Source organism: Ursus americanus, chromosome 16 (genome assembly GCF_024610735.1).
Source record: "Ursus americanus isolate L20-20 chromosome 16, mUrsAme1.1.p, whole genome shotgun sequence".
NCBI classification, from domain to species: Eukaryota; Metazoa; Chordata; class Mammalia; order Carnivora; family Ursidae; genus Ursus; species Ursus americanus.
Window position 1 is genome coordinate 59,806,015 of NC_142142.1, and position 25,318 is coordinate 59,831,332.

Consider the following 25,318-nt stretch of genomic DNA (forward strand, 5'->3'; position numbering starts at 1 on the left):
CAGAAGTACAGTAGAGCAAATCAACAGGACTAGAAGCTGGTTCTTTGAGAGAATCAATAAAATTGACAGACCCCTGGCAAAACTTATCCAAAAGAAAAGAGAAAGGACCCAGATTATTAAAATTATGAATGAAAAAGGAGAGGTCACGACGAGCACCATTGAAATTGGAAAGATTATTAGAAATTTTTATCAACAGCTATATGCCAATAAACTAAGCAATCTGGAAGAGATGGAATCCTTCCTGGAAACCTATAAACTACCAAGATTGAAACCGGAAGAAATTGATTCCTTAAACAGGACAATTAATTATGAAGAAATTGAGTCAGTGATAAACAACCTTCCAAATAACAAAACTCCAGGCCCGGACGGTTTTCCTGGGGAATTCTACCAAACATTCAAAGAAGAAATAATACCTATTCTCCTAAAGCTATTTCAAAAAATAGAAACAGAAGGAAAGCTACCAAACTCATTTTATGAGGCCAATATTACCTTGATCCCCAAACCAGGCAAAGACCCCCTTAAAAAGGAGAATTACAGACCGATTTCCCTAATGAATATGGACGCCAAAATCCTCAACAAGATACTTGCTAATAGAATCCAACAGTACATTAAAAGGATTATCCATCACGATCAAGTGGGATTCATACCTGGGATGCAAGCGTGGTTCAATATTCGCAAATCAATCAGCGTGATAGATCATATCAACAAGAAAAGACTCAGGAACCATATGATCCTCTCAATCGATGCAGAAAAAGCATTTGACAAAATACAGCATCCTTTCCTGATTAAAACCCTTCAGAGTGTAGGAATAGAAGGTACATTTCTCAATCTCATAAAAGCCATCTATGAAAAGCCTACTGCAAATATTATTCTCAATGGGGAAAAGCTGGAAGCCTTTCCCTTAAGATCAGGAACTGGACAAGGATGCCCACTCTCGCCACTATTATTCAACATAGTACTAGAAGTCCTTGCAACAGCAATCAGACGACAAAAAGGGATCAAAGGTATTCAAATTGGCAAAGAAGAAGTCAAAATGTCTCTCTTTGCAGATGACATGATACTCTATATGGAAAACCCAAAAGAAGCCACTCCCAAACTATTAGAAGTTATAGAGCAATTCAGTAACGTGGCGGGATACAAAATCAATGCTCAGAAATCAGTTGCATTTCTATACACGAATAACGAGACCGAAGAAAGAGAAATTAGGGAATCCATCCCATTTACAATAGCACCAAAAACCATACGTTACCTTGGAATTAACTTAACCAGAGACGTAAAGGACCTATATTCTAGAAACTATAAATCACTCTTGAAAGACATTGAGGAAGACATAAAAAGATGGAAAGATATTCCATGCTCATGGATCGGAAGAATTAACATAGTTAAAATGTCCATGCTACCCAGAGCAATCTACACTTTCAATGCTATCCCGATCAAAATACCAAGGACATTTTTCAAAGAACTGGAACAAACAGTCCTTAAATTTGTATGGAAACAGAAAAGGCCCCGAATCTCCAAGGAACTGTTGAAAAGGAAAAACAAAGCTGGTGGCATCACAATGCCGGATTTCGAGCTGTACTACAAAGCTGTGATCACAAAGACAGCATGGTACTGGCACAAAAACAGACACATAGACCAATGGAACAGAATAGAGAGCCCAGAAATGGACCCTCAGCTCTTTGGGCAACTAATATTTGATAAAGCAGGAAAAAACATCCGGTGGGAAAAAGACAGTCTCTTCAATAAATGGTGCTGGGAAAATTGGACAGCTACATGCAAGAGAATGAAACTTGACCACTATCTCACACCATACACAAAAATAAACTCCAAATGGATGAAAGACCTCGATGTGAGACAGGAATCCATCAAAATTCTAGAGGAGAACATAGGCAAAAACCTCTACGACATCGGCCAAAGCAACCTTTTTCATGACACATCCCCAAAGGCAAGAGAAACAAAAGATAAAATGAACTTATGGGACTTCATCAAGATTAAAAGTTTCTGCACATCCAAGGAAACAGTCAGAAAAACTAAGAGGCAGCCCACGGAATGGGAGAATATATTTGCAAATGACACTACAGATAAAGGACTGGTATCCAAGATCTACAAAGAACTTCTCAAACTCAATACACGAGAAACAAATGAACAAATCAAAAAATGGGCAGAAGATATGAACAGACACTTTTCCAATGAAGACATACAAATGGCTAACAGACACATGAAAAAATGTTCAAAATCATTAGCCATCAAGGAAATTCAAATCAAAACCACACTGAGATACCACCTTACGCCAGTTAGAATGGCAAAAATAGACAAGGCAAGAAACAGCAATTGTTGGAGAGGATGTGGAGAAAGGGGATCCCTCCTACATTGTTGGTGGGAATGCAAGTTGGTACAGCCACTCTGGAAAACAGTGTGGAGGTCCCTTAAAAAGTTAAAAATTGAGCTACCCTATGATCCAGCCATTGCACTACTGGGTATTTACCCCAAAGATACAGACGTAGTGAAGAGAAGGGCCATATGCACCCCAATGTTTATAGCAGCAATGTCCACAATAGCTAAATTGTGGAAGGAGCCGAGATGCCCTTCAACAGATGACTGGATTAAGAAGTTGTGGTCCATATATACAATGGAATATTACTCAGCTATCAGAAAGAACGAGTTCTCAACATTTGCTACAACATGGACAGCACTGGAGGAGATAATGCTAAGTGAAATAAGTCAAGCAGAGAAAGACAACTATCATATGATTTCTCTCATCTATGGAACATAAGAACTAGGATGATCGGTAGGGGAAGAAAGGGATAAAGAAAGGGGGGGTAATCAGAAGGGGGAATGAAACATGAGAGACTATGGACTATGAGAAACAAACTGAGGACTTCAGAGGGGAGGGGGGTGGGGGAATGGGATAGACCGGTGATGGGTGGTAAGGAGGGCACGTATTGCATGGTGCACTGGGTGTTATACACAACTAATGAATCATCGAGCCTTGCATCGGAAACCGGGGATGTACTGTATGGTGACTAACATAATATAATAAAAAATCATTAAAAAAAAAAAAATAAAGGGATCAGTACAGTGATCGCAGGCCCAAACTGACAATCTTAGTATCTGAGGTCTGGGTGTTTTTCAGGAAAGCTTTTGTTATACAAGGGAGTTTAATATAAATAGGCCTTATAAAAGCAAAAAGAAACCTAAAGAAATATAATAATATTGCAAAATGCTTTGCTAACTTTAGAGAAAGGTGGTTTATAATTATCTTGATTAAAAGGACTATTCTTTGTCAGAGGTTTTTTTTTTTTTTTTTTACCTTTTTAAACCCAAATAGATAATCATTCATCAGAAACAGGCCTACATTTGAAAGTTAGGTTTCTTAAAAAAAAGTATCATCTCATTTCTGCTTCCACTTAATATAGAATAACAGAGACTAGATTTATACTCCTACCTTAAACGATAAAAAATCTGGAGAAAAAATACAGTAGAACAGTCTTTATGACACTGGCCACTAGGCAACAGAAAACAGTGATCCCTAAGAGACAGGAAACAAATATGATAAGACATATGATTTCCTTGGTATATTGCTTTGGGAACATCCAGGCTATGGTGCCAGGAGAAGCAAACCAGGAGGTATCCAACAAACTCCTGGAGTGGAAGAGATGGAGCTGAGAGTCTAGGGAGATCGAAGAAGTTAGAGGTCACAGACAGAGTCCTAGCAAGGAGAAACTTGCAGAAAGGCCACCAGAGATCTTTGCCAGGTGCCTCCTATGTGTTCTGCACAGCACTGATTATTGCTTGTATGTGAGAAGACTACCTGAGCCCAACAGGGAAAAACACCTGGAAGGATTAGAGGAAAAAGTTCCTGGCACTCACACAGGACCTAGGAAAAAAATGTCTATTCCCATCAGAAAGACTGGAGAAACTCCTAAATCATGGGCACTGGGTACAGGGTATTCTTGCTTCAGTAGTGGGGAATAACTAGCCTTACATGAAATACTGGTCAGGCCTTGCCCAACAAATCTTAAAAAGCAAGACTTTAAAAGAACAAATTATTTTCAAGTAATTTGACTGCATCCATAGATAGAAACTCAAGAATATTTACAAAAATCTCAAAAACAAGGGCACCTGGGTGGCTCAGTGGGTTAAGCGTCTGTCTTTGGCTCAGGTCATGATCTCAGGGTCCTGGGATCTAGCCCTGCTCAATGGGGAGCCTGCTTCTCCCTCTTCCTCTGTCACTCTCTCCCTCTTGTGCTTGCTCACTCTCTCTCAAATAAAATAAAATCTTAAAGGAGTATAAAAAAAATATCCAGCACTCAACAAAGTCAAATTTATGATACCTAACATCCAACCAAAAATTAGTAGCATACTGTAAAGCTGACAAATATGACCCATAATGATAAGAAAAACCAATCAAAATGGAAATAGACTAACAGATGTTAGAATTAGCAAAGTATTCAAAGTTATTTTAATACCATATTCCATATGTTCAAAAGGTATTTTGATACCTGAAAAAGAAAAAATTTCCAAATTGAACTAGAGATGAAAATCCCAATGTCTGAGATGAAACATGCACTGGATGAGGTTAACAAAAGATTAGGCATTACAAAAGAAAAGTTTAGTAAATTTGAAGACATTACAACAGAAGTTATCCAAAATAAACAGAAAAAATATTTTAAATGCATAAATTAGTCAACCATGGAAATAGTTCAAGTATCCCAAAAGACATGTAATTGGAGTCTCTGAGAGAGAAGGGTGGACAGAAAAAAATATTTGAAGAAGTAATAGCTGAAATTCTTCCAAATTTGATGAAAACTATAAACCCACAGATCCAAGACACCCAACAAACCCCACACATAAGAAACATGAAGAAAACAACATCAGGAGAAATCATAACTAAATTTTGCAAAACTAGAAAAAACAGAAAAACTTTAAGCAACCAGAAGATAAAAGATCTATTACTCATGAAGGAATGAAGATAAGCAGGGTGGCTGTGTTTTCCTAGGAAACAATGCAATGGAGGAGACAGTGGAGCAACATCGCTAAAGTACGGAAAGGATAGAACTAAACTATCAACCTAGAATTCTATACCCAGTGAAAATATCTGTCAGATAGGAAGGCAAAATAAAGACTTTTTCAAACATACAAAAGCTGAAAGAATTCATCATCAGTGGACCAATAGTACAAAAATTCCTTAAGAAAATCTTTTACAGGGCGCCTGGGTGGCACAGTTGTTAAGCATCTGCCTTTGGCTCAGGGTGTGATCCCAGCGTTCTGGGATTGAGCCCCACATAAGGCTCCTCCGCTATAACCATGCTTCTTCCTCTCCCACTCCCCCTGCTTGTGTTCCCTCTCTTGCTGGCTGTCTCTCTCTGTCAAATAAATAAATCTTTAAAAAAAAAGAAAATCTTTTACACAGAAGAAAAATGATAGCAGATGTAAACCTGGATCTTCTCAAAGGAATGTGAAGATCTCCTGAAAAGGCAATGTCATGACCTTTCCCCTGGACAGGAAGGGTCTGTCTTGCCCCATCATGAGCTCTAGAACATGGGGGTGCTCCTGATTCAGCTTCAAGTTTCCCAACAAGGAATACGTGACAAGCAGGAGGAGGAACATGATGAGAAGGAACTGGTCCCTGAGTGAAAAGAGCTTCCTGACAGTCTGGACCACTCACCAGGAAACTGTTACTGGGAGACTAAGAAAAGTATACTTTTTAGGGTTTCTGTATTTTAGAGTATTACTGAGACTGCACATTGACCTTTATGTTATTTAAAACAATGATTTTTAAAGCTGTGAAGTTGTGCCTTCTATATTGAGATCTTTAATCAACTTAGAATTTTTTTTTTCAACATGAAGTGACAGTTGATCCAGTGCATCCTCATGGAAATACCGTCTTTTTCTCACTAATCTGAAACACCAACTCTGTCACATATCAATCGCCTATTTATGCATGGAAGTCTTCCTGTGCTCTCTCTTCTGTTAGTCCGTTTCTCTGTCTGTCCACCAGTATTATGATATCCATGCACTAATTAGATACATTTATACTCATAGGGAAAATATTCTTTCTTTTTTCTGAAATGTACCTTGATTCTTCCTGGCATGTTGAATTTCCAAATAAATGTTAGGATCATTTTTTAAGAAGTAGATGAAGAGGTTTATTAAGAGTTGCAGCTCGATCACCTTGGTTTCAACCTGTCTTATTCATAGTTGATAAAGACTGAACTCTCCAGTCCATGACAAGGGTTAGTCACAAAATGACTTCTTGTCTTCACAACTGCAGGGGCAAAAGCAGACATGGTGGTGAAGGGGTGCCACGTTACTTATGTCGTAGGCATCTAGGGGTCAGACCTCCTCCTTCTCCCCTACGTTCCCCTAGCACTAAGGATATCATTTCCCGCTTGGTCAACATTAGCGTCGGTTATTTTGGTGTAGATGCAACTTCGCCGCTCTCCTCACATCCAGGTGTGTATCACCTGCACACGGAGGCCCTCAAGGCGCGGGCCGGACTAATGTTACCAGATTCACAGAGCGCACAACACACAGCACTTCATTTATTTTCCAGGGTTTTCAATAGACAATTCTTGACTGCCTCAAGGGTTTAAATTCTCTAAAACTCCATTTTAATATAATGTTGAAGAATTTTGACAATTTATCAACCTTTATCACTTACCGTTGAGGGCCTACTTTGCTCTAGGTACAATACTAAGTACTGAATATTCAGCAGAAAGGAAACAGATATGGATCCTTCTCTCATAGGACAAATAAACAAAATAAACAAATATAAATATTTAATTGTGCTTAATTCTACGAAGGGAAAAATATGGTTGTATATAAGAATAACTAGAGGGAGAATAATACATTTTTCATATATTAGAATATATTCTGTTCAAAAGGAACACGAGTTGGCTTGTAATATAACCGGATTTATGTAGCAAATTAAACATAATTTTTCCTCTAGTTAATTAATTTATTCATTTATTCCACAGCACTCATGTTCATTGCCACTATAATGATCCAGATATCATGCTTACAAAAATTACCAAAACCCAGTTCCTGTCTTTGGGGAGATCCAAGTTCACTGGCTTACAAAATTACCTTTCACTAAAAAAATTGCATACTGGAAGAAGGCATAAATACATCCTTTTCATTTTTTCTTTTTTTAGATGAGGATAGGCATTCACTCGGGTTCCGTGCTCGCTGGAGTTGTTGGGGTGAGAATGCCACGATATTGCCTGTTTGGAAATAATGTCACTCTGGCAAGCAAATTCGAATCAGGAAGTCACCCTCGGCGCATCAATGTCAGCCCCACCACTTACCAGTAAGTGTTCTCCGGCCTCCCCCCTCCTCCTGTCTTCGGTCTTACCTTGAGCTAATACCCTGTCATTGGTGAGACCCTGTCATTCTCTAAGGTAGCAGGAGTAAATCCACCCAGTCTGCAAGGTAGCAATTGTGCCCTACACGTTTATGGGCCCCCGAGAGGGCGCATGAAGAACTTGACTCGACTGAGAGGTAAACACAGCTTGTCACTCCCCACAATTGCTATCCTTCTGGTACACTCGTTTAAACACAGGAGAACAAATGTGGAAGATCTGCATCACACCAAAAGTCCTCACATTTTCAAGATGTTCCTCGATCTTTCTAAAAGTCAAAGGAATGAGGTAGACAAGGCATTCTGTCTGCTTTTATTCTTTGGAATAATTAAAGTAAATAATGAATCTCTAAAGTTAAATATATACTGGGCACAGAGTAAAACTTCAAACTCTATTTATCTTAAAGGTCATATTTAACAACTCTATGCACAGAGCTGACAGCTGCACGTGTCTGTATTTTGTGCCTGGTAGACGCCCTCTGGCCCATTAGTTGCTACACGTCCTGGGGCGGGGACCATGCCTGTTTAAGCTCATCATTATAGTCCCAGAACTTACTAAACATGCTTAACACATAATAAGCACTCTTTAGATATGTGTTGAATTAATGAGTAAATGCACTGGTAGGATGGACTTCTCTAGAATAAGACCGTATGACTATCTCTGATATGTGAGACTTTGGTTTTATGCTGGGCATTGGTGTGCAAGCTATTTGGTGCCATGATGTGGATAACTAAGAAATCGTATTGTAAAACTGTAGAGTGGAAATAGTGACATTGGTATTTTTTCTATTATTATTTATTTTTTTATTGAAGTATAGTTAACATACAATGTTATATTTCAAGGGTATAGCATATTACTTCGATGACTCTATGCATTACTCCGTGTTCACACGGTAAGTGTCGTCAATCATAAGTCACCATAAGATGTTTTTACGATGTTATTGACTACCTTCCTTATGCTGTAGTTTTCATCTCCGTGCTTATTTTATATTGGAATTGTGTACTGCTTTACCGTCTCTACCTATTTTGCCCACCCTCCCACTCACGTCCCTGATGGCAACCAGCGCTCGTTCCTTGTACTTAAGCATCAGGGGGTTTGTCTCCTTTCTTCCTTGGTTTGGTTTTTAGATTCCACATATAAATGAAATGCTATGGTGTTTGTTCTCTGACTTATTTAGTTTCATACGCTCTAGTGTGGTGCCTGGCTGGAGTGCCTCCCAATCACATGGGGGCCTCCAAATGTGGGGCGATGACCGGTGGAAGCCCGTGGCAGGGGAGGTGAAAGAATTCACCCCAGGCAGAACAAAGGAGATAGAAGTTTGCTGCCACAAGGGAGCAGTGGGCAGGGCAGCGAGGAGAGGCTGTCTGCCCCGAGGCACTGGCTGAGGGCTGCTTTCAGAGGGAAGGTGAGGACGGACGGGCGGGTGGCATACGGAGTTTCTCCCTTTTTTGGTCACTGTGCCTGGTTGTAAGCAGCCCGTTGGTCAGCTAGGGCCCTGGAGGTTTTGAGGTGGGGTGGGTCGCCTGATGGGCCTGTCTGTAGTCAGCCAGGGGGTCACTGTGATCCTTTTTGCATTCTGTTGCTAAAGCCTGTTTGCCTAAAAGCAGCCTCTATACTTAGGTCCATTAATGTTGCAAATGGCAAAAGCACATTCTTTTTTATGGTTGAATAATATTCCATTATATATATATATATATATATATATATATATATATATATATATATATATATACACACACACACACACACACACACACATATATATACACCCCATTTTTATATATATATATCATGATATATGATATATATAATATAAATATTATATATATAATATAAATATATATATGTATATATTTTACCCACCCTCCCACTGTATTTGTGCCTGATAGACGCCCTCTTGCCCATTAGTTGCTACGCTTCCTGGGGCAGCAATCTATCTATCTATCTATCCACAGACACATATATACACCCCATATTTATCCATTCATCTGTTGACGGACACTTGGGTTGCTTCCATATCTTGGCAATTGTAAATAATGCTCCCATAAATATAGGGGTGCATATATCTTTTCAAATTAGTCTTTTCTTTTTCTTTGGGTAAACATCCAGTCGTGGAATTACTGGATCATAGGGTATTTCTGTTTTTAATATTTTGAGGAAACTCCACATTATCTTCCACAGTGGCTGCACCAGTTTACATTCCTAAGTGACAAGGGTTCCCTTTCCTCCACATCCTGGCCAACACTTGTTATTTCTCAGCCTTTTGATACTAGTCATTCTGACTGGTGTGAGGTGATCTCTCATCGTGTTTGGGTGTTTGTTTTGTTTTGTTTGGGGGGGGGTGTTTGTCTGTTTGGCATTTCCCTGATGATTAATGATATTGAGCATCTTTCCATTTGTCTGTTGGTCATCTTTATGTCTCCTTTGAAAAATGTTCAGGTCCTCTGGCCATTTTTTAATCAGTTTATTTTTGTGATGTTGAGTTGTATAACTTCTTTATATATTTTAGATATTAACCCTTTATCAGATCATTTGCAAATATCTTCTCTCATCAGTAGGTTGCCTTTTCATTTTGCTGATGGTTTCCTTTGCTGTACAAAAGCTTTTAATTTTGGTGTAGTCCCAAGTTTATTTTTGTTTTTATTTCCCTTGCCTTAGGAGACATATGTAGAAAAATGTTGCTAAGGCCAATATCAAAGAGATTGCTGCCTATGTTTTCCTCTAGGAGTTTTATGGTTTCAGGTCTCTCATTTAAGCCTTTAATCCATTTTGAGATTATTTTTGTGTGTGGTGTAAGAAAGTGGTCCAGTTTCATTCTTTTGCATGTAGCTGCCCAGTTTCCTCAAAAATATTTTTTGAAAATTCTGTCTTTTCCCCATTGTATATTCTTGCCTCTTCTGTCATTGATTAATTATCCATATATGTGTAGGTTTATTTCTGGGTTCTATCCTGTTCCGTTGATCTGTATGTCCTTTTTTGGTGCCAGTACCATATTACAGGTTTTCAAATCTGAGATCGTGAAACCTCCAGATTTATTCTTCTTTCTCAAGACTGGTTTGGCTATTCGAGGCCTTTTCTGGTTCTTTACAAATTTTATTTGTTCTAGTTCTATGAGAAATGTCATGGGTATTTTGAAGGACATTGCATTTAATCAATATATTGCTTTGGGTAATATGGACATTTTAACAATATTAGTTCTTCGAATCCATGAGCATGATGTACTTTTACATTTGTTGTTTTATCTTCCATTTCTTCCATTAGTGTTATATAGTTTTTAGAGACTAGGTCTTTCGCCTCTGTGGTTAAATTTATTCCTAGGTATTTTATCCTTTGGTGCAACTGTAAATTGAATTGTTTCCTTAATTTTTCTTTCTGCTACTTTGTTACTAGTATATAGAGACGTGACACATACTTTATATTGATTTTGTATCCTGTCACTTCACTGAATTCATTTATCATTTCTAATAGTTTTTTGGTGGGGTCTTTAGGGTTTTCTGTATGTCGTAACATGTCATTTATAAAAAGTGACAGCCTTACATCTTCCTTAGCAATTGGATGTCTTTCATTTCTTTTTCTAGTCTGATTACTATGGCTTGGACTTCCAGTACTATGTTGAATAAAAGTGGCAGGAGTGGAACCCTTGTTTTGTTCCTGATCTTAGAGAGAAGGTTCTCAGTTTTTCACCATTGAGTATGATGTTAGTTGTGGGTTTGTCATATGTGGCCTTTATTACGTTGAGTTATGTTCCCTCTACACCCACTCTGCTGAGAGTTTTTATCATGAAAGGATGTTGAAAATATCAAATGCTATATCTGCATCTCTTCAGATGATCGTATGGTTTTTATCCTCTTGGTAATGTGATGTATCATACTGATTGACTTGCACATATTGAACCACCATTACATCCCTGGAAAAAATCCCACTTGATCATGAATAATTTTTCAAATATATTGTAGAATAGGGTGTGCTAATATTTGAGGATTTTTGCATCTATGTTCATCAGATACACTGGCCTATAGTTAGTTGTTTGTTTTGGACTTGGTTTTGGGTTTGTTTTTCTCTTTTTTAAGATTTTATTTCTCCAGGGTGGAGGAGGAGCAGAGGGAGAAGGACAAGCAGAGTCCACGCTGAGAGGAAGCCTGATGTGGAGCTTGGTATCAGGACCCTGAGACCATGACCTGAGCCAAAACCAAGAGTCAGACCCTTAACTGACTGAGCCACCCAGCTGACCTGATTTTGGTTTTTTTGTGGTGTCCAGTCTGGTTTTGGTATCACAGTAATGCTGGCCTTATAGAATGAGTTATGAAGTTTTCTTATATTTTTTGGAACAGTTTGAGAAGAGTAGGTATTAACTCTTCTTTAAATGTTTAGTAGAATTTACCTGTGAAGCCATGTGGTCCTGAACTTTCGTTTGGTGGGAGTTTGATTATTGATTCAATTTCATTACTAGTAATTGCTCAGTTCAAATCTTCTATTTCTTCCTGATTCGGTTTTGGAAGATTGTGTTTCTGGAATTTATCCATTTGCCTAAGTCATCCAGTGTGTTAGCATATTATTTTTCATAATATGTTCTTATAATTCTTTGTATTTATGTGGCATCAGCTGCTATTTCTTCTCCTGCATTTCTGATTTTTGAATCCTCTCTCTTTTTTCCTTGATGAATCTGGCTTAATTTTTTCAATTTTGTTTATCTTTTTAGAAAACCAACTCTTGGTTTCATTGATCTTTTACATTCTTCTTTTAGTCTTTCTTTTGTTCATTTCTGCACAAATCTTTATTTCTTTCCCTCTACTAACCTTGGGTTTGTTTGTTTTCTTTGTAGCTCCTCAGGTGTAAGGTTAGGTTCTTTATTTGAGAATTTTCTTGTTTTTTTGAGGTAGGCCTGTATTGCTATAAAATTCCCTATTACTGCTTTTGTTGCATCTCATGATTTTGGATTGTTGTGTTTTCATTTTCATTTGTCCCCATGTATTCCTTGATTTTTTTCTTTGCTTTTTGTAGTTGACCCACTGATTGTTGAGTAGCATGCTGTTTTGCCTCTGCATGTTTGTGTGTTTTTTCCAGATTTTTCTTATAATTGATTTCTAGTATCATACTGTTATGGTTGGAAAACCTACTTGATATGATCTCCATCTTAAATTTACTGAAAGTTATTTTGTGACCTGTCCTGTAATCTATCCTGAAGAGTGTTCCATGTGCACTTAAAAAGAATTTTTATTCTGCTGTTTGGGGATGGAATGTTCTGTATATATGTCAGATTCATCTGGTCTAACGTATGTTTCAAAGCCACTCTTTCCTTATTGATTTATCTATCTGGATGATCTATCCATTGATGTAAGTGGAGTATTAAAGCCCCTACTATTATCATATTATTGTCAATTTCTGTTTCTGGTAATATTTGCTTTATATATTTTGGTGTTCCTGTGTTGTGTACACAGATATTTACAATTGTTATAACCTCTTGATGAGTCGTTCCCTTTATCATTATGTAATGCCCTTTGATACAAGAATTGCTACCGTTTTGCACTTTAATTTGCATGGCATATGTTTCTCTATCCCTTCACTTTCAGTCTGCATGTGTTTTTAGGTTTGAAGTGAGACTTGTAGGCAGGATACATATGGGTCTTGTGTTTTTTATTCATTCAGTCATCCTATGTGTTTTAATTGGGACATTTAGACCATTTACATTTAAAATGATTGATAAGCAAATATACTTATTGTTTTCTGGTTGTTTTTATAGTTCTTCTACGTTTCTTCTTCTATTGCTGTTTTCCCTTGTGGTTTGATGGCTTTGATTAGTGTCGTGCTTGGCTTTCTTTCTATTCTTTGTGTATGTATTACCGGTTTTTGATTTGTGGTTACCATGTGTCCATATGTAACATCTTATGCGTATAGCAGTCTGTATTAAGTTGATAATTGCTTAAGTTCAAACACATTCCAAGCACTAAATTTTTACTCCTCCTCCATGTTTTATGTTTATGATATCATATCATATCTTATGCCTTTTCATTTTGTGTATTCTTTGACTAATTTTTGTAGATATAATTGATTTTATCACTTTTGTGTTTTAGCCTCAATAGTGACTTTATAAGTAATTGATTTATTTTTACTATATATTGGCTTTTACCTGTGAAATTTTTTCCCTTCATAATTTTCTTCCAGGTATGACCTTACGTTTTTACTTAAAGAATTCTCTTTAACATGTTGTATAAGGCTGGTTTAGTGGTGATGAATTCCTTTAATTTTTGTTTGGGAAACTCTTTTTCTCTTCTGTTCTGGATGATAGTCTTGCTGGATAGAGTACTTTTGGTGTTGGGTTTTTGTTGTTGTTGTTTTAACTTTCAGGACTTTTTTTTTAAATGTTTTTTTATTATATTATGTTAGTCACCATACAGTACATCCCTGGTTTTTGATGTAAAGTTCGATGATTCATTAGTTGCATATAACACCCAATGCACCATGCAATATGTGCCCTCCTTACTACCCATCACCAGTCTATCCCATTCCCCCGAACCCTCTCCCCTCTGAAGCCCTCAGTTTGTTTCTCAGAGTCCATAGTCTCTCATGTTTCATTCCCCCTTCTGATTACCCCCCCTTTCTTATCCCTTTCTTCCCTACCGATCTTCCTAGTTCTTATGTTGCATAGATGAGAGAAACCATATGATAATTGTCTTTCTCTGCTTGACTTATTTCACTTAGCATTATCTCCTCCAGTGCCGTCCATGTTGCAGCAAATGTTGAGAAATCATTCTTTCTGATAGCTGAGTAATATTCCATTGTATATATGGACCACATCTTCTTAATCCAGTCATCTGTTGAAGGGCATCTCGGCTCCTTCTACGATTTAGCTATTGTGGACAATGCTGCTATGAACGTTGGGGTGCATATGGCCCTTCTCTTCACTACGTCTGAATCTTTGGGGTAAATACCCAGTATTGCAATGGCTGGGTCATCATTGGGTAGCTCAATGTTTAACTTTTTAAGGGACCTCCACACTGTTTTCCAGAGTGGCTGTACCAACTTGCATTCCCACCGACAATGTAGGAGGGATCCCCTTTCTCCACATCCTCTCCAGCAATTGTTGTTTCTTGCCTTGTCAATTTTTGCCATTCTAACTGGCGTAAGGTGCTATCTCAGTGTGGTTTTGATTTGAATTTCCCTGATGGCTAGTGATGTTGAACATTTTTTCATGTGTCTGTTAGCCATTTGTATGTCATCATTGGAAAAGTGTCTGTTCATATCTTCTGCCCATTTTATGATTTATTTGTTTCTTGTGTATCAAGTTTGAGAAGTTCTTTGTAGATCTTGGATACCAGTCTTTCATCTGTAGTATCATTTGCAAATATATTCTCCCATTCCGTGGGCTGCCTCTTAGTTTTTTTGACTGTTTCCTTGGCTGTGCAGAAGCTTTTTATCTTGATGAAGTCCCACAAGTTCATTTTATCTTTTGTTTCTCTTGCCTTTGGAGATGTGTCATGAAAAAGGTTGCTTTGGCCGATGTCATAGAGGATGCTGCCTATGTTCTCCTCTAGGATTTTGATGGATTCCTGTCTCACATCGAGGTCTTTCATCCATTTGGAGTTTATCTTTGTGTATGGTGTGAGAGAGTGGTCAAGTTTCATTCTTTTGCATGTAGCTTTCCAATTTTCCCAGCACCATTTATTGAAGAGACTTTTTTCCACCGGATGTTTTGTCCTGCTTTATCAAAGATTAGTTGCCCAAAGAGCTGAGGGTCCATTCAGCACTTTGAATATATCCTGCCACTTTCTTCTGGCCTGCAAAGTTTTTACTGAAAAATCAGCTGATAGTCGTATAGGGTTTCCCTTGTATTTTGTTCTGTTTTTGTATTGTGGCTGTAAGATTATCATTGCTCTTTGATGTTTTAATTGTTGTTTGTCATGGTGTGGACCTATTGGGTTTGTCTTGTTAGGGGCTCTCTGTTTCCTGGACCTGGATGTCTGTTTCCTTCCCCAGATTTGGGAAGTTTTTAGCTATTATTTCTTCTAATACTTTCTTTTCTCTCTCTCTTTTTTTTTAAAGATTGTATTTACTTATTTGTCAGAGAGAGAGAGAGAGCACAAGCAGGGGGAGCAGCAGGCAGAGGGAGAAGCAGGCTCCCTGCTGAGCAGGGAGCCTGATATGGTCCTTGATCCCATGACCTGAGCTGAAGGTAGATGCTTAACTGACTGAGCCACTAGGCATCCCTCTTTTCCCTTCTTTATCTCTTCTCCTTCTGGGATCCCTAAAATGTTCATGTCATTATACTTGATGGTGCTGAGCTCCTTTAACCTTTTCTCATTTATTAATTTTTATTTTCTGTTTGCTGTTCAGCCTGGTTGGTTTTCATTACCCTTTCTTCCAGATTGCTGATCCATTCTTCTGCATCCTCTCATCTTCTGTTGATTCTGTATAGTGTATTTTTTTATTTCATTAATCGAATTCCTTATCTCTGAGAGATTATTTTTTCTATTTTCTGTCTTAATGTTGAAATTGTCACTTATTTCATCCACTGTTTTCTCAAATCCAGTGAATATCTTTATGATCATTGCTTTGAATTCCTTATTAGGCATATTCCTTATCTCTGTTTCGTCTAGTTATTTTACTGTGATTGTGTCTTGTTCTTTCATTTGGGACATATTTCTTTATCTCCTCATTTTGTCTGACTCTCTGTGTTTGTTTCTAAATATTAGGGAAGTCAGTTTTGTCTCCTGGTCTTTAAAGTAGTGGTCTTGTATAGAAGAGGTCCTGTGGTGTCCTACAGGGATATCCCCTTGGTCACCAAAACTAGGTGCTCCTGGGGTGTCCCCTTTGTGGGCTGTATGTACCTTTTCATCGTGGCTGAGCTGTGATTGCCTCCAGCCCAGCCTGCTGCAATGACCTGCTTTACCTAGTGTCAGTGCCCTGAGCAGTGTTTAGTTTCCTCACTGTTGAGAGACTTGAGGCTGCTGTGGGCTCATTTCTGGAAGTCCAGCTGACTGACTGCACTTATGCTTTCTGCCAGAACTGCAGGCAGTACCAAAGGGCAGGGTTTGCTCCCTGTTAGTCTGAGAGGTTCTCGACGGTGTGTGAGTGTCTCTGCCACGGCTGTTGGCACACTGAATGGCAGGGCTTACTGCCTCCACAGACAGCTAAGTGGCCAGGATGCTGGAATTGAGGGCACTGTGGTGTGTGGGGTTATCGTACCCCTTCCCCAGGGCAGTGGGAGTGGTGCTTACCCCTGCTGGAGCTGTTTACAAGGTGCGGCAGGGCAGGCGTGGCTTTGGAAGCGTGTCTAGGTTTGATGGGTTGGATTGTGGTGGCCACAAAGGAAAGTGAGGGCTGGGAGCACAATTCTAGCAATGTAGATAGAAAGCATTAGTGCTGGCTCCTGTAAGCGTCCCGCTACCTAGGCCGGGGGAGGGGAAGAAAAGTGAGGCCCATGAGCACTTTTCCTCTTGGTGAAATCTCTTGAAGATCCCTGCCCATCCAGAACATAGTCTGAGATTAGTAAATAAGTCTCTTTCACATCTACCCAAGCTCTTTTCAAGCTGCTGTTTCTGTGTTGTTTCTCAGAGTGAGTTATTAATCATTGTTATTCAATATTATTATTCAATATTATTATTATTATTATTATTATTATTATTATTATTATTATTATTCATATCGCTCTCCATGCTTGTGATGCCCTTTCCATTTGTAGTTAGTCTTGCTGGGAGTTGGGTTCCCAACTGCGTCTGCACCCCTACTACCCTATTGCTGTGGCCTGTTCTCAAGGATTAATTGGGCAGGGTCTGCTCTGCCAGGCTTCAGGTCGTTGTTAGAGTTAGTTGTGCAGAGGTAGCTGTCATGTCAGTGTGTCCTTAGGTCAGGCGAGCTCAGGATCCTCCTCTTCAATCTTCCCTGAATTTCCCTTGATTTTTAAAAAAAACCTGAAGCAAAAAATTTGTATATATAGATAACAGAAGTTGATAATAATAACAAAATGGTGATATTTTGAAAATTTTGATATATCTATAGAGGAAGTTACTCTTTTAGAAGAAAGATATATGCAGATTTCTGAGGTGAGGAGAAAGGGAACTGAAATTTCACATATAAATTCAGAAGAAAATTTGCTTAAGAACTACCTGTCATTTAAAGGGTATTTATATAAGGGTTTTGCCTCTTAAATTTATTCCACTTTTTCTAACACAATTCTGGGCAAAATACAGATGATCTGACAGTTTCCATGTTAAAATTTTTCTATTTAAAAAAACGACATGTAGAGAATGGAGTACGTGTTTGAGGGGTTCGTGCCCTGAGCTGAGACAGGACGGCTGTAGCTTTGTTTACACGTGGACAGAAGGGACGGCCTCAGGCCGCACAGGACCTGCGCACTTGGGTCGGACCTCCTTCATGGTCTTGTTCACGGTGAGCTCCTGATGACCCTCAGGGAGGGGTCAGTAAGGGCCTCAGGCTTGAATCGTTTCAACCCCCGTAGGCACCAAAACACTTTGTTGTGTTATCGTCTGCCCCCCACCCCCACCCACAAAAGAATCAAATGGAGCCATGGACAGACACACTGAGCTGCCATGAGGATAGATTCTAAAAGATACTTTTTCTGATCGGCCCCAAATCATGTCATTACTAGTAATACTTTATAAAAATATATTTACATTTACTTCATTTTACAATAAAGCCCATTTCTTCCCCTTTCCCTGTGTTCCCCCCTTCCCTCCTTTCAAGAAACACTTGTTGAGCCCTCGCGTATTCCAAGCAGAACGACAGGCACTAATGGAACCATGATGAACAGCATAAACAGGATCTCTGCCCTCAGGGACGAGACCAGAGACTAGATGACAAACGGACCTGAGTAAACCAATTAATTACAATAGACCGGAGCTGAGGTGAAGTGACCCCAATTAGAGTGCTAGAGCCAGAGGAGGAGTGGGCTCAGATGAGGCTGGTAGGTCACGTTAATAGTTTTCAGCCTAATACGAAGAGCAAGAGAAGATCCGGAAGACTTTTAAGCAGAGGAGTGACTTGACCAGGTTTGTGCCTTCAAAATCACCAAGGTTGTAGAAAGGAGACCAGGCGAGGGGGTGCGGAGGGGCAGCAATGCGTTGATTGAGAGCAGGGAATCTTACCCCATTTCATTGACGGGAGCGCAGCTTAATGATACTGCAGAGTCCTTTTGCTATTTCTGCTTGTCCTCCCATGCTGCAGAAGAGCAGCTGGACTCACCTTTGACATCCGCTTACCTCTGAGATACCATTAAGAACAGTGCCGCTTGGGTCCTGGCAATGATCTTGGCGTGACCATCTTCTGTTGGTTGAGTCTGTGCTAATCCGCACAGGTCAGTCACGTAAAATTGTTCTGTTCAACCCTGCACAGGGTGATTTGTGACCCTGCAAGTGTAGAATGTACCTCCCTTTTCCAAGGACGCTGAAAGTTAAACACCAGGATTGAATTCTCAGGGACATTCTCTATAAGGAGGCAATTTGCACATTTTTAAAGCAAATGGGAATTTGTCAAATAAAATTGAAAGTTGAGCTCATGAGAGCTTGAACTTTCCAGTTTTCTTTCCTGAATTAAATCCTCTAGAACGTCCAATATTGTCTGGTTATCTTGAAATCTTCAGAGAGGCTTGTGTTGACTTTATTTTTCGTAAGACTATGTGGTAATGATTGATAAACACTGAGTAGAATATTTGCATATTATGATAAACTGAAATAATTTTCTGAATTTTTCATTCAAACACATTTTGCCTGAAATAGTATTTTTTTAAATCCGTGAACTTTTATAAATATTTTGAAACACAACAAGACTAATACCCATGATCTCAGCACTGGTTTAATATTTTTTATTATATTTGCCTCAGATATTACTTAATAAAATACAACTTTTTCTTTGGAATTTTTACTCCCTTTCATTGTGACAAACACCCTAATGAATTTTGTATGTTTAAAGTTTACTGTTCTATGCATTAACTTTCTCAAAAATATCCATACACAATAGAAGTTTATAATTTGCATAAGTGATATCTCACTATATGAAAATTTCTCTAACATTGATTTTCATTTAAACAAAACTTTGTATGTTTAAGATCAATACTATGATGAGACTTGTTCATTTTAATTATTATACAATCCTCCATTGTATGACTACACCATATTCTAATAATTATTCATCTGTTCCTCTGTTGATCAACAGTTGTTTTTTCCTAATTTTTAACCATTACAAACCGTGTTCCTATGAACATTACTTACATGAAAGTACTTAAGTCACTTTACATTTCACATCATAAAATTGAGTTTCTTATACAAGAGTTGGAATGATTGGGTATTATCTCAATATTTTGTAGACATAAGGAGTCATAACTTCTAGTCTTCGTTTTTTTAGACTTTTCATGTGTGTTGCATGCAGCAATGGCCAAGAACCATTCCTTCTTCACGTAGAGCAGTTTATTACTTGTTTTATTTCTGGAAGAAAAGAAATAGTTCATGAGTTTTTAATTTTCCATGTTTGATGTCTTCTCCTATGAATGTGAAGGTCATACCCATCTTTATTCTCACTCATCCCAGTTTTGAAATAGTGAACACATAATGAACACTTGTCTCTTGTCATTATGTTACTGATCTGTGAAACTTAAATAATTGATTATATTAAGGGTAGTGTTAGCAAATTTTGAAATGGCATGAATTATCAAATGATTTGCCTAAGCAAAATTGATTTCCTTGCTAACTGCAAACTAAAAATTTGCAGAGACTACTGTGCTAAGAAGTTTTCCTTAACCTGCAAACAATTTGCTTTTCCCGCTTTGCAGTTGATCTACTTCTTGGCCTTTGAAAATACCTATTTTCACTCATGGTGAAAGTCCCCGTCTCACTACTGCCATACGAATAGCGCATCATATTAGGGGACCTATCATAGATAGCATAAGGTAGCGGACGAGTGCACAAGTCCCATGATCAGAGGGCCGAGGTTGGAGTCCAGGCTCTAAAGCTTAATGTCTGTGTGATATTTAGCAACTCAATTTCTTAGGTACCAAAGATGAGAAAACTGGCTCCAATTTCTAATGATTATTGTTTGGTTGAAATGTGTTGTTTGTAAATCTAATACTTTAAACATAGTCAAAATTCATTTATTGCTTCATCCCCTTTTTTTAATTGGAGTCGACACACGAAGCTACATTAGTTTCAGGTGTACAACATAGTGACTCAACAAGTCTGTGTTATGCTCACTGCAAGTGTAGCTACCACCCGTCACCATACAACACTGTTAAAATACCACTGACGATATTGTCTGTGATGTACTTTTCATCCCAAAGCTGGAAGCCTGTGTCTACCACTTTCCTTCAGCCATTTCCTCCATCCCCAACTCCTTACCCTCTGGCAACTACCAGTTTGTTCCCTGTATTTATGGGCCCATTTCTGCTTTTTTGTTTGCTTGTTTTATTTCTTAGATTCCACATATAAGTGAAATCATGTGGTATTTGTCTTTTTCTGTCTTACGTCCCTTAGCGTAATGCCCTCTAAGTCTATCCATGTTGTTGCAAATGGCAAGAGCTCATTATTTTTTTTTTCTTGGCTAAATAATACTCAATTGGATATATACCACATCCTCTTTATCCAGTCATCTATTAATGGACACTTGCTTTGCTGCTGCAAACATGGGGGTGCATATATCTTTTGGAATTGGTGTTTTCATTTTCTTTAGGTAAATACCCAGTAGTGGAATTACTGGATCATTTGATATTTTAATTTTTGAGGAATCTTGGTACTGTTTACCACAGTGTCTACACCAATTTACATTCCCACCAATAGCACACAAGTTCTCTTTTTCTCCACTCTTTGCCAACACTTATTTTCTGTCTTTGTGATACTAGCTACTCTGACAGGTATAAGGTGATATTTCATTGAGGTTTTGATTTACATTTGCTTGGTAATGAGTGATGTTGAGTGTCTGTTGTCCATCTGTATCTCTTCTTTGGAAAAACGTCCAATCAGGTCCTCTGCCCAGTTTTTAAAATCAGATTTTTGTTTGGTGTTGACTTGTATAAGTTCTTTATTTTGGTTATTAACCCCTTATTAGATATATCATTTGCAAATACCTTCTCCCATCAAGTAGGTTGCCTTTTTTTTTACTGTGCAAAAGGTTATTTTTGTGTAGTCCTGCTACTTTATTTTTGATTTTGTCTTCTTTGAGGAAACAGATCTAGAAAAATGTTAATAAGGTTGATGTCGAAGAGATTACCACCTGTATTTCTTCTAAAAGGTTTATGGATTTGGGTCCCACATTTAGATCTTCAGTGGATGGTATAAGAAACTGGTACAGTTTTCCCAGTATTATTTATTGAAGACACGGTCTTTCCCCATTGTATATACTTGCCTTCTCAGATTAACCGTGTATGTGCGGTTATACTTCTGAAGTCTCTATCCTGTTCTATTGATCTGTGTTGTTTTGATTATAGCTTTATAGCCTATCTTGAAATCTATGATTGTGATACCTCCACTTTTGTTCATTTTCAACATTATTTGGGTTATTCAAGGTCATTTGTGGTTCCATATAAATTTAAGGATAATCTGCTGTAGTTTTGTTTAAAAAAATGCTTCTGGTATTTTGATAGGGATTGCATTGAATCTTTAGATTGCTTTGGGTAACATGAATGTTTTAACAATACTAATTCTTCCACTCCACAAGCATGGTATGTCTGTTTATTTATTTATGGATTGTTTTGAATTTCTTTCATCAGTTTTTTATAGTTTTCAGAGTATAGGTCTTTCACCTCCTTGGTTCAGCTTATTCAGTATTTGATTCTTTTTGATGCAAATGTAAATTGAATTATTTTCTTAATTTCTCTTTCTGCTATTAGTGTATAGAAATGCAGCTGATTTATCTTGCCACTTTACTGAATTCATGTAATGGTTCTAATAGCTTTTGGTGCTGTCTTTAGGGTTTTCGATATGTAGTATCATGTCATCTGCAGTAGTGCCAATTTTATTTCTTCCTTACCAATCTGGATAACTTCTATTTCTTTTTCTTGTTTGATTGTGTCATTAGGACTTTACACTGAATAAAAGTGGCAAGAGTGGACATCCTTGTCTTGTTCCTGATCTTAGGCTCTCATTTTCACCATTTAGTATGATATTAGCTGTGGGCTTTTCATATATGGCTTTTATTTTGTTGAAGTATGTTCCCTCTAAAACTGCTTTGTAGAGTTTTATCATGAAAGGATGTAGAATTTCATCAAATGTTTTTTCTACATATACTAAGACGAGCATTCACTCTGTTATTGTGGTGTATCGATTGATGGGATTGCAGATATCGGACCATCCTTGCATCCCTGAAATAAACCCCACTTGATCCTGGCGAATGATCCTTTTAATGTATTGTTGAATGAGGCTTGCTAACGTTATGTTGAGGATTTTTACATCTACATTCATCACAGATATCGGCCTGCAATTTTCTTTTTTGTGATGTTTTTGTCTGTTTTTGGTATTAGGGTAATGCTGTCCTTGTAGAATGTATTTGGAAGGTTCCCTTACTCCTCTACTTTTTGGAATAGTTTGCAAAGAATAGGTATTACCCTTCTTCAAATGTTAGGTAGAATTTATCTGGCCCTCGACTTTGTTTTTTGTTTTCTTTGTTTTTAATTAGTAAGAAAATTGAATTGGTAATCAGTCTGTTCAGATTTTCTATTTCTCTCTGGTTCACTTTTGGAAGGTTGTGTATATCTAGGAATGTATCCATTTGTCTAGGCTGTCCAGTTTATTGGCATGTAGTTTTTTTGGCCTAGTCTCTTAAAACTCTTTGTTGTGTAGGTTATTTCTCCTCTTTCACTTCTAAGTTTAATTATTTGGGCACTCTCTCTGTTCTACTTAATGAGTCTGACTAAAGGCTTATCAGTTTTCTTTATCTTTTCAAAGAATTAGCTCTTTTACTGATCTTGTATTCTCTTTACTCTGTTTCCACTATGATCTATAGTTCCTTTAGGTGTAAGATTAGATTCTTTGAGATGGTAGGCCTATATCACTATTAATTTCCCTCTTAAAAGTGCTTTCACAGCGTCCCAAAGATATTTGCCTCAGTGTATTTCTTAATTTCATCTTGGATTTCTTACTGATCCACTGGTTGTTTGATCTCCATGTGTCTGTGTTTTTTCCAGTTTTTTTTCTTGTAAATGTTTTCCAGTTTCATATACTTGCAGTCAGAGAAGAGACTTGATATGATTTCAGTCTTCTTAAATTTATTGAGGCTTTTTCTGTGACTTAACATATGATCTGTCCTGGCGAATGGTCCCTGTGCACTTGAAAATAATTTATGTTGTGCTGTTTTTGGATAGGCTGTTCTGTCAAGTCCATCTGGTCTAATGTGTCATTTAGAGACACTCTCTCCTTATTTAATTTATTTGCTGCTAGATGATCTATCCACCGATGTAAGTGGGGTGTTAAAGTCCCCTACTATTTCTGGATCATGATCAATTATTTCTCTGTTTATGTCAATATTTGCTTTGTGTATGTAGGTGCTCTCATGGTGAGTGCATAGATGTTTGTTTACATTTATATCTTCTTTGTCTCTTGATATGGTTATACACAGCATACAGATGGGGCTTGTTTTTTCATTTTATCACACTGGGTGTTTGGAGCATTTCAACCATTTTCATTTAAAGTAATAACTGATAAGTATGTACTTCCTGGCATTTTGTTAATTGCTTTGTGGTTGTTTTGTAGTTCTTCTCTTGCGAGCGGTGACTTCTTTAGTGTTATGCTTGGCTTTATTTCGTTTGTATCTATTATAGGTTTTTGTTTTCTCATTACCATGAGGCTCGTATATGGCAGCCTATATTAAATTGATGGTTAAGTTTAACACATTGTAGAAGAACTTGATTTTTACTGGTAGCCTCCACATTTCATGTATATGTTGTCCTGTTTTACATCTAATTCCATCATACTAGCTTTATAAATTATTGCTCTACCACCTTTACTGTATGTTAGCTTGTATTCATGAAAGTTTTTCCTTTCATAATTTTCTTCTAATTATTCAAATGGAAAAGAAAAGGCTGTAAGTAAGTCCTTTGCTATTTCTGCTAAGGCATGTGTGTTGATGAGGTCCTTAATTTCTGTTCGCCTGGGAAACAATTTCCGTTCTATTCTGAATGACGAGTTCGCCATGTAGAGCATCCTTAGTTGCAGGTTTTTTTGTTTTTGGCTATATCATGTCACTCCCTTCTGGCTACAAAGTTTCTCCAGAAAAATGGGGTACTAGCCTTATAGAGCTCGTAGTATATAACTAGTTGCTTGTCACTTGCTGATTTTAAATTCTCTCTTTATGTTTCCTGGTGTGGACCTCCATCTTATTTGGAATTCTGTGGGCTTCCTGGACCTGGATGTCTGTTTCCTTTCCCAGGTTAGGGAAGTTTTCAGCCTTTTTCTCTCTTTTCTCATTTTGGGTCCTTTATAATGTGGATGTTTGTTCACTTGTCCTAGAGGTGCTTCAACCCACCCTCATTTCTCTTTATTGTTGTTCAGCTTAGTTGCTTTCCACTTTCCATTAGGCTGTCTTCCCAATAGCTGAGAGCTATGCTTGGTTCTGTGAACTAGTCGGAAAAGCTGCTTCATTGGTGTGTCCTGTGTAAACCGCACATGCCTGGTAACTTTGGTGAACTGGAGCTTTGGCTGTGATGGACTGGGGATCCTGGGGCACTCATGCTGGGGCATCCTCAGTGTGATGTACGGAGCTGCGGTTGCAGGCCGAGGTAGTTCCAGGCTCTGTGTGCAGAGGGTGCCCTGGCAGGTCAACTGGAGCTCAAGTGGTTGCAAGTGGGGGGAATCCTAAGACTCTCCACCCGGGTAGGAGTGCAGAAGCTGAGGTGGGTGCAAGGCAGGGTGCTGTCTGGCACTGTGGCTGGAACCATGGCATGCAAGGGCTGGGGGTTTCTGGGTGGCGCCACATAGCAGACACCCTGTGAGTTGTTGGGAGCCTAAGTGGGCATTTAC

At 38.2% G+C, this 25,318-nt stretch overlaps 1 protein-coding gene and 1 long non-coding RNA gene across 3 annotated transcripts in view; one reads left to right on the plus strand and one right to left on the minus strand.

The window, feature by feature from the left end:
* GUCY1A2 (guanylate cyclase 1 soluble subunit alpha 2) overlaps positions 1 to 25,318 on the plus strand; it is a 318,781-nt gene that overhangs the window by 262,891 nt on the left and 30,572 nt on the right. Inside the window, exon 7 of the mRNA XM_045797680.2 lies at positions 7,158 to 7,312. Coding sequence (XP_045653636.1) covers positions 7,158 to 7,312 — 155 coding nt within the window. The remainder of the gene's footprint in view (positions 1 to 7,157; positions 7,313 to 25,318) is intronic.
* Positions 19,145 to 25,318, minus strand: part of LOC148108828 (uncharacterized) — a 407,929-nt gene continuing 401,755 nt past the window's right edge. For both annotated transcript variants that reach the window (XR_015727024.1, XR_015727023.1), the window contains one exon: positions 19,145 to 19,801. This is a non-coding gene — a long non-coding RNA (uncharacterized LOC148108828). The remainder of the gene's footprint in view (positions 19,802 to 25,318) is intronic.